Raw genomic sequence first — 10708 nt, forward strand, 5'->3', positions numbered from 1 at the left:
AGGATCAAGTACAATGGCTTCTCATAAAGTTGTCCATGAATTAAATGAGGTAATGTGTCTGCTCCATGGTGAGCTCAATACTTGTTAGCAATGACTGTTATAGATTAGCCCACATTGTCAAGTAGAAATGACTTGTACAAGTTTTTTTTTTGTTAGAAGAATCACAACAATTATAATTACAAGCAGATGTTTCCAATGTTTAGATAGAAAGATATTACAGCTATTTCAATCTTCAAAGTCATGTGCAGCCTATAGTCTTTTTTTTTTTAACATCTTTATTGGAGTATAATTGCTTTATGTTGTTGTGTTAGTTTCTGCTGTATAGCAAAGTGAGTCAGCTATATGTATACATATACCCCCATATCTCCTCCCTCTTGCATCTCCCTCTCACCCTCCTTATCCCACCCATCAGGTGGTCATAAAGCACTGAACTGACCTCCCTGTGCTATGCGGCTGCTTCCCATTAGCTATCTATTTTACATTTGGTAGTGTATATATGTCCATGCCACTCTCTCACTTCATCCCAGCTTACCCTTCCCCCTCACCGTGTCCTCAAGTCCATTCTCTATGTCTATGTCTTTATTCCTGTCCTGCCCCTAGGTTCATCAGAACTATTATTTTTAGATTCCATATATATGTGTTAGCATACGGTATTTGTTTTTCTCTTTCTGACTTACTTCACTCTGTATGACAGACTCTAGGTCCATCCACCTCACTACAAATAACGCAATTTCATTTTTTTATGGCTGAGTAATATTCCATTGTATATATGTGCCACATCTTCTTTATCCATTCATCTGTTGATGGACACTTATGTTGCTTCCATGTCCTGGCTATTGGAAATAGAGCTGCAATGAACATTTTGGTACATGACTCTTTTTGAATTACGGTTTTCTCAGGGTATACGCCCAGTAGTGGGATTGCTGGATCATATGGGAGTTCTATTTTTAGTTTTTTAAGGAACCTCCATACTGTTCTCCATAGTGGCTGTATCAATTTACATTCCCACCAACAGGGAAACTGCAATAGTTTTGCATTACAGTAAGTCCCCTACATATGAACAATTTCCATTCTGAGAGCATGTTCTAAGTCCAGTTTGTTCGTAAATCCAACAAAGTTAGCCTAGGTACCCAACAACATGATCGGCTATATACCACTGCTTTTACGCTTGCTTCCAGACACCCTGGGCTTGAAATGAAGATCCTATATTACTGTGCTCTATACAGTCCTGTACAGTAAAGTACACGAAAGCACAGCCCCCTGTGGAGGGTGCACACACATAACAACGTACGCCAGACACGTGAAATAACTTACGTGACTGGACGTGCGAACGCACGTTTGCGCCTTTGAAAGTTCACAGCTCGAAGGTTCGTATGTAGGGGACTTGCAGTATTTACTTTCAGAATGTCAGCTGATGGCAGCACGCATGCTCGTGGCAAGAATGTTCCACTGCAACAGGTGGGGCTCGTGAGGAGTCTTCCCGCCCCCCCAGCCTTGAGGTGCTTTCTGTGCAGGCAGACGAAGGCTCTGGTTCCATGCCACCTGTGATGCGGGCATGTGTGCACTTGTGTTTACATTCATGTCATCACCCACATCCCGTACTTCTGTCCTGGGCAGATGAGACAAGAATACGGGTGAGCTGGATAGGGGTCTGCCTGTTCACATCCGCCACAGCCTCGACGTCACCGCTCTGCTCTGCTGGGAAGGGTTTTCACAGTCGTAGGGACAGACAGCAGTGCTGGCAGGATGGAGGCATCGCTCGGCCCCGTCACTGTCAGCAAACAGCACTCGGGAAGGCCTGCCTTGAAACAAGCGTAAGCAGTCACGCCGGGGCCAAGCACGCACTTTCAGCAGACAGTAAGTTACACCTGTGACTTTAAATTTGCCGCATATACAATTTTATTGGTAAGTTTTTTTTTTTAAAGGAATTTCTTTATTTTTATTTATTTATTTATTTATTTTTGGCTGTGTTGGGTCTTCGTTTCTGTGCGAGGGCTTCCTCTAGTTGCGGCGAGCGGGGGCCACTCTTCATCGCGGTGCGCGGGCCTCTCACTGTCGCGGCCTCTCTCGTTGCGGAGCAGAGGCTCCAGACGCGCAGGCTCAGTAGTTGTGGCTCACGGGCCCAGTTGCTCCGCGGCGTGTGGGATCTTCCCAGACCAGGGCTCGAACCCGTGTCCCCTGCATTGGCAGGCAGATTCTCAACCACTGTGCCACCAGGGAAGCCCCTTATTGGTAAGTTTTTATACATTTGCTTTGGAGTTTAAATCCTTTACAGGAGTCAAGCTTCTGATATCATGTCTACCCAGATCTGGGCCTGGCTGATTCCCTCCTACCATTTGGGCTCGCTGGTGGCACCTCTCGGAGGGCCCGTTCCTTGTCAATCAAGCTTCCCAAGCCCTGCTACTCCCTGTCTCATGACCCTGTTTTATTTTATTCATTGTGATCTAAAATCATCGTCTTTTTTTCTTAGTTCATCTTAATTTTTATTGTCATTTTTCTCTTACTAAGAGCATTACCTTTATGGAAGAATGGATATTTTCTGTGCTGCTTGTCATTTGAACCCTTGAGCCTAGAACACTGCTTATACCTTAGCCATCGTGCTCAATATTCTGACTGAATGAATGTTTTTAGGGCAAATTTAAATAACCTTATAATAACATAGTTTAACACTTAAGATTATTTATATTTTGGTACAGTGTTTTAAAAGATTCTCCATTGTTGGACAGATGATGAACTAAGCGATTTTAACTTCTAAAACCCAGGCTGTATTTTAAATACCTAGGAGCTTATGAAATACAAATGCTATGTAGAAAATACTAAGCACTTTGTTTTTTACACCAGAGATATGAGTCTTTGGGTGTCCTATTGATATTTTATCCTATTAAGTTTGGATGCATCTCTTTTAATTTGGCTGTTTAAACAGATCCAAGCTTTGAAGCAAACTTGGAACTAGTGAGACTTATCCTTTCACAAATGCCTTACTTCCTGGAGAACTAATAAACCTGACTTACAGGTCAGATTCTGGTTATTGCAATTCTGTCACTTAAGCAAATAAAAGTTAAAATCAAAGTCAAATCAGCAAATCATTATCATAAAAATTGATTTCTTTGTTGTATAAGATGATTAAAGATATTCCTAGGTTTACAGAAATGCAAAACGTGGGACTTGACCCTTGATAAAGAGGAGAACGAGTAAAGGGCTGTAAAAAGAAAAAAAGCGTTTAACCTGTTGTGGCTCCTTTACTCTCACACGGAGCAGTTTACTTCTGGTCACCAGATGTGTGGAGGCTTTTCCCCCCATCAAGCAATTCTCTTTTCTTTTCCTTCGGAATTACTGATAACTGTTGTTACGCCAACGCAGACTTAGAAATCCCACTTGGACATGGGGCGAGAGTGGGGAGATGGTGGGCAGCAGATTAGCCAGTGGGGGGCATGGGGAGCCAGGGCCCGGGCTCATTGCCCCCAGATGAGGGCTGCTGGGGGTACAGCCCTCACAGGCGGGGTCTCTGCCCCAGAGCACAGGTGCTCTCGGTGCAGAGGCCACCAAGAGCTCCCCACAAAAGTCACGAGAGGGGGCAAGGACAAAACGCATCCAAAAGGAGGAAGGAGGAAGGCGGGACACCAGCAGGTGTCTGTCCTACGATTTCACTGGCTTCTAATGGTTTCTACCTGGAGATGGCGTCAGATCCCCCAGGTTAGGGGTCAGCCCCACAGGACCGCCTCTGACTGCCACTCAGATGCCAACTGCAGCAGTAGTTCCTCGGGTCACCCACAGCCTCCGTCCGATTTGGCTACAAACTGGAGGCTCCCCTGACCCCCTCCTCAGGTCCGATTACTTGCTAGGACGGCTTTCAGCGCTCAGAGAAACACTTCCTCGTGTTTACCAGTTTATTAAAGGGTACAGATGAACAGCCAGATGAAGAGGGCTGCAGGGCACGGTGTGCGGAGGGTTGCAGAGCCCTGCTGCCCGCTGAGTGCCGCCCTCCCACACCTTCCCCTGTGCACCCAGCGGGCCCTGCTGGAGGCCAGGCTCTTGGGATTGCGTGGAGGGTTAATCACACAGGCGTGATGGATCTGTAACCCCATTTTCCGCCCTTCTCCCTTCACAAGAGAAAGGGGCTGGGCCTGAAAATCCCGAGCTTCTGATGGTGGCTTAGCGTTTCCAGTGACTCGCCCTCGTCCAGGACCCCACCCAGAGGCACCTGCTTAGAACAAAAGACACTCCTATCCTCCAGCAAATGACAAGGGTTTCAGGAGCTGTGTCAGGAGTTGGGGTCAAAGGCCAAATATTAGAACAACAGATGCTCCCAGCACTCTTATCACTTGAGAAATTACGATGTTTCAAGAACTCTGTGCCAGGAACTGTAATCTCCCAGTGAGTTACTGAAGTCTACCAGCTGGGAATTACAAGGCAGCACGTCGGAATGAGAGTCTGGTTTACATTCGGCTCTGTTATCTCCCAACATTTGCAGCCTCGGTTCTCAGAGGACCAAAAAATGCATGAATCTGTGAAACAACCCTAATTCAGTGTCTGGCACGTAATAGGCATTACAAAAGTTACATACTTATTTTCTCTTTCACTTTTTTGAATTTTCTCCATCCATTTGTGCAAATCATTTCACACATATTGGCCAGTTATTTGGGAGTGATCAATTTAATCTTGGACTCATGAGAATTCAAAATGCACAGAAGATAGTGAACTGCACCGGAACGACTTTTATTGACAGGTACTCAGCACGTTGTTGACTTCCCCACCTGCCTGTGTGCAAATATTTGCTATAAATATACAATCCACAGTGCCTGAGATTCATAATTTTAAAGCAAAGCTCACTGACTTTCTTCAAAGGTTATCCATGTTTATTCCAATGTTTCTAAGTGCTATCGATAGGCTCCTTCTCTGTTAAGTAGCTGAGCGTTTAGATTGGTCCTTGACTCTGCTGAACAAGGGGTGATGGGAAGAGGAGATTCACCTTGGCAGAACATTCGCTGCCTCCTTGTTTACCTGGGTGGATGCTGCATGCCGAAGATGCAAGGGAGAGAACACATCGAGCTCACCTGGAGGAAACACAGCCCAGTGAGCAAATCAGGCAGAAAACCCCAGGTTAGCAATCAAACATAGTAAGTCTAAGAATTTAAGTACAGAGTCTTGTTGAACACTGGGGAGGGGAATACAGTGCTCTGCTGGGGTTATCACGGAAAGCGTGGAAACAAAGCGGAGGAAGTGCCATGTTAAAGAACCAGGAAGAGTTCAGTGGAAGAGTCACGGCGAGCGCGCTAAGGATGAAGGACTTAGGAAACTGCAGAACTTAGTCACTGGGCTTCAGATTTATTAAGAGATGTTTGGGTTGGAAGCGATGGGAAATAATATCTGAAAATTGCACAATCAGGGTGAAATCTTGGGTTCTCTGCTAATAAGTTATTACGCAGATTTTGCTGAATATTTAAAGATATGTTTAGCCTGGCAGCATCAGAATTGGCTTCCCTCTTCCTTTTCAAAGAATTGACTTGTCTATCTGAGCATTTCACAAATTTTCCTGACTCAAAACCCCCTTTAATAATATTTTTCAAAGTAAAGGAGCTGTTACAGTGGAGGATTACTGGACTGAATGTCAATATTATGACATAGTATGAGTGTGTTTCATGTTTGGTAATTGCAATCATTGTTGCTTTTGTTGCGGTCATCCACGTACAATGCTTGGTGTCAGTCTATTTATCTCTTGTAAAAATAAAATACAGTGTGTGTGAGAGAAAAAAAAAAAAAATTTTTATGTTTAGTACTAAGTATTACTTGAATAATAATAACATGAACCATATGAAGTTGCTGATATTCAGCTATTCTGACTTACAAAAGCAATAATTTCATTTGATTCAAACAATATATTATGGCTACATACCTAAACTTTTTCATTATTTTATCCATTTTATACAATTGATTATAAAATGTGTTCTTAGTACTCTTAAAAATTATATGATACATGAAGATTATATCATAAAATTTGTTTTTGTACAACTCATACTGTATAGACAATTTTGAATGATTTCTCATTGTATAAATAGTATAGTTATCTAAAAAATTATATTAATTTAATGAAAAGCATAATCTGGGGACATATTTTAATTGGCAAAATATCACGTTTGACCTAGGGAAAGAATGAATATTAAAATGTTGGTGGGAGTTTCATGACAAATCACACCAGCAATAGTGGACAAAAGCCATTTCTACCCAGTGGGCTAGAGCAGCCTTGCACAAACGCATGTCCCACGAGTGTTTCTTTTTTTTCCTTTTCCCTTGGAAACGAGTGTAGAAGGAAAATCATCATTGTGTCTGTACTGCTAAGAGAGCTCCTACGTGGAGCCCGGAGGCCACTGGGGAAATGTGACTTCAGGGCGTCTCAGCCCGGATGGAATCTGACCTTTGACCACTTATCGCTTATCGCCCTAGTGAAGGCGTCCAGAACATCTGCCAGAAACTCGAGACACTTTCCAGACCCTCACCCTAAAATAACTCGCCACAACCCATGTGCTTTTTGGACCCCTACCCGAAAACGACGCACGATTCCTCAGGGACAAGTATTTCCTGACCCACATCAAGAGTCCATCACCGTTCTCGCCAGGTAACTTTAACAACCTCGTGGCTTTTTGTCTTTACAAGCCCCTGACTCTTTCTCTTCCTTAGGACACTCTTGGTTTTACCCGAATCTGTGTCTTCCAAACGACAGTTCTTCAGACCACAAATAAATTCTTTTCTTAACTGCAGCCTCTGCATTGTTTGGGGGTCGACCTTTCACGGCATCCGATGAATAGGCTACACCCCCAGCTCTGGTGCAACCTCGGATGCGAGTGAAGCCCCTGCGGGAGTGCACGGCGCTCCAGCATCTCCTCCGCAGCCCTGGACTTGCTGGTGAGTGCTCTACTCAAGGCTCTCACCTTGGGAGAGGTTCTGATTTATTTGTCTGTCCTCTGTTGTTGACTTCTGTTTTCAAGATGTCGTTTTCTATTTGGTCCGGGGAGTAATTACTGTCGAATATGGAAAGTTCACTCTCTAAGGGTCAGTCTGCAGAGCAATCCCTCTGGATCTCCTGCTGGGTTTTCATATGAGAACTGTGGACCCCAGCCCTGCAAGTATTTGTTTTGCTGACTGTGATTACCTGGGACGATTAACAATTAAATTGACCTACTTGGGGCTCCCTTGAAATCCCTGAATTGGTTTACCTAATTTATCTATTCATTTATCTAATTTATTTGTTAGTCTATGTGTCCAGTCAGTTAGAAAAAAGGATGTAAGACAAAATAGGGAAGTACATTTCAACTGGTATTTTGAGGGCTCCAAACACACTAATGAATCCACTAATGCTTCCCTCAGAGAAACTAACTCACGATTACTTCAAAGGATTTCCAAATTGGAAAAACATCCTCTGAGGCTTCTGAAGGTCTCCCTCCTCCCCCCACCCCACCCCTGCCTCTTCCTGTTCCTCTGAATGTCCGCTGCAGTGTTCTCCCTGCTGCCCATCTCTCTCTGAACTTATTTCTTATAACACTAAGATTGATCCCCCACAGAAGGCAGCAATGCATGCAATGGCCTGGTGACATTGTCTATGATTATTATAATCATTGCGAAAAAACTGTTTTTTCAAAATTCTGACCTTAAAGGGAACAAAAGTCTTCCTAGGAGCAGCTTGCATTTCCCTCCCTGTGGCTTTGAAATGTAAATGTTCTACCAGTTCTTCAAGAACCCTTTTTTAGATCATCACCAATCCTAAGACTGAAGATTTATTTAAAAGACTGAGGAAAGGGGTCTTTTTAAACACAAACTACTAACAGGACTCTCTTGTCCAAACAGCCTTCTTAAAATTGCTTGTCAAGGACAAACACAAATCTTAAAAGTCTTCCCCACAAATTATAAAAGCCATCTAAGCAAGTTGATTTACTTTATTCCAACTGTAATTTATAAACTAGTGACTTTTGTGTTATAATTGATTTATGGCTAAAGTTTGCTTGTTTTTGGTGGTGCCACTTGGCCTGTGGGATCTTAGTTCCCTGACCAGGGATTGAACCCGGACCCCGGTAGTGAAAGCACTGAGTCCTAACCACTGGACCACCAGGGAATTCCCTGGCTAAAGTTTTGAAAAGAAAGCTATGAGATCTCTGTCTGCATCTAACACTTTGTATGTCTAGATATGTACACTTTAGATATGGTAATTTTTTCTACCTCTAGATGGTATAACCAAAATTAATTTGTAAAGAGTTCTATTTAATTGACTTAAAGAAAATTAAGTACTTATATAAATTCTCAGAAATATAATAGAAACTAGCCCAAATGAATTTCAGGTTCATGTGGTCTGGGAAATATTTGGTATTAAATTAACATTTGGTGTAAAACTTGTTTAAGTTTGCTGGTTTAATTAATACAGACATGTTGTTAGAGCTATCAGCATTAAGTATAATACTTTTATTGTACCTAGGTTTGCTAAAAGTCAAGTAATTTCACGTTATCTTTACAAAATTTGTCAGCAAGAAAAATAATTTGGAGTGATATTTTCAAAAGTAAGTAAATATAAATGGGAAAAGAGTTTTTAGATGAACTCTTTTAGAATAATTATGTTTTATGATATGTCTACATAACAATAGTTTCCCCAAAACATTTTGGTAATTTAAAACTTCAGAGTTTTGCTAAGTTTAGTTAAATGCTAGAATGTCTAGATCATTTCCAAATAAGATAAAATACTGAAACCTTTATTGCTAAACAAGTCTAAGTTTACCTACTTTTGACCTCTTTTTCAGATAGACTAAAACTTTTGGGTCTATAAGTAAATGTGTATATCTTGTGCCTTATTAAAAGATTGTGCTATAAAGTAGCATATCCTTTTTAAAATTATAAAATGTGTTTATAAGTATGCCAAGCCATGCAACATTAATACAATTCACAACTGTTTAGTTCTTTATTTTTACTAAAAAAAATTTAGGGTTTCAAAGTATTAAGAATTCTACTTAATATATGTAATTAAAACTCCTAAAATTATAAGGAAAGCATCTTTGAATGAAAGGAAACTTTTTTAAAAAGGTATAAAGAATGGAAAAGCATTTGTTAAGGGAAAAAAAGTGATTTTGTCCTAAAGCTGGTTATTTGTAAATGGGAAAGAAAACAAGGGGCAAATAAAATGGAATTAGAAGGTTGTAAAAGGTTTTTAAAAAGGAATCTATATATTTTTTCTACATTTATTTATTTATTTTTGGCTACGTTGGGTCTTCGTTGCTGCGTGCAGGCTTTCTCTAGTTGCGGTGAGCGGGGGCTACTCTTCATTGCGGTGCACAGGCTTCTTATTTCGGTGGCTTCTCTTGTTGTGGAGCATGGGCTCTAGGTGCACGGGCTTCAGTAGTTGTGGCATGTGGGCTCAGTAGTTCTGGCTGTCGGGCTCTAGAGTGCAGGCTCAGTAGTTGTGGCGCACAGGCTTAGTTGCTCCGTGGCATGTGGGATCTTCCTGGACCAGGGCTCGAACCCGTGTCCCCTGCATTGGCAGGTGGATTCTTAACCACCGTGCTACCAGGGAAACCCAAAAAAGGAACCTTTAGAAAGGAATTTTATGAGTGGCCAATCTGGATAAAATCGGAATAACTTTAATTTAGTAAATGAGTTTTAATAACAAAAGTAAGCTGGTGCAAAGTTAAAATTTGGTTTTTCTCTCTGTTAAAAGACAAAGTTTTCTTAGATTATTGGTCTGGTCTTAATGATAAATTGTAAACAAAGGTTTTCTTTACTTTTAATGCAATCTGTCTGGAAAAACAAAGATTTTTACAACTATATAACCATCTATATTTGCCTGTGAAATCTTCAATTGTTATCTTGGTTAAATGGATAACTAAGCATTGTTTCACAGTGACCCCTGATCCAATTTGACCAAGTGTTTTAAAATTTTTTGATATTTTTGACAAACTTCCCCAAATCAAATGCTGTTCTTTTTACTTAGAACTAACTTTGAGATATGTTTCAGAGGGCCCCTGAAATAGCTCAAAGATTTGTTCTCTCTCCTTATAAAAAAGGGTCGTTAATTAAGTTTATTTGATATGTTAAAGTACATGGGCAAGAAAGACTAAGACTTCTTTATAGGCATATAAGTGTTTCAGAAACTGTGAAGTTTCTAGAAATCTGATATTTCTGGTGAACGTTATCAGTCAATTCTATTTATTGTCTTAAAATGTTGTATACCACAAAGGAAATAACCTAATTTCCTTTGTCAATTGCACTGTAATCAGCTCTTTAACCATGTCATTTTAAGTTTTTTTGTCATTTCTAGACAGTTATTGTTTTACATTGATGCTTTTACAAACATGTTTCATATTCAGAGAGATACAAGTAGAGGACTCTGACACACTCTAGAGTACAGTTTTCTAATGAACTTTCAGATCATACCATTGAACTGGGAAAGAATTTATGAAACTCTAATGAAGAAACTGATGGCTTCATATAACTGCTAACAAAAGATAAAGACCAAGAATGTATTCCATGGGACTGAATGAACTGATGGGGATGATTACAATATTTTTGACTTTTTTCTTTTTTAAACCTTGCTGGTTCATTTATGTTTTGCTCTTCCAGGTTTAAAGAAGCCTCCTCTCTCAAGCTGTCTATGACTTGCAGTAATTTGATAAAGTATACCTTTGTAAACAAAGATGAAACATTTATCTTATTCTCCCTACCCGATCACTCTAGA

The 10708-nt window shown here is 40.9% G+C and overlaps 1 protein-coding gene across 1 annotated transcript in view; it reads right to left on the reverse strand.

The window, feature by feature from the left end:
• The window catches only part of ASIC5 (acid sensing ion channel subunit family member 5), a 52656-nt gene extending 48571 nt beyond the window's left edge, over window positions 1-4085 (reverse strand). The window contains 2 exon segments of the mRNA XM_068543642.1: window positions 1687-1802; window positions 3902-4085. Coding sequence (XP_068399743.1) covers window positions 1687-1802; window positions 3902-4085 — 300 coding nt within the window.
• Window positions 4086-10708: the final 6623 nt, after the last annotated feature.

This window comes from Eschrichtius robustus, chromosome 4 (assembly GCF_028021215.1).
Source record: "Eschrichtius robustus isolate mEscRob2 chromosome 4, mEscRob2.pri, whole genome shotgun sequence".
In the NCBI taxonomy this organism is placed as follows: domain Eukaryota; kingdom Metazoa; phylum Chordata; class Mammalia; order Artiodactyla; family Eschrichtiidae; genus Eschrichtius; species Eschrichtius robustus.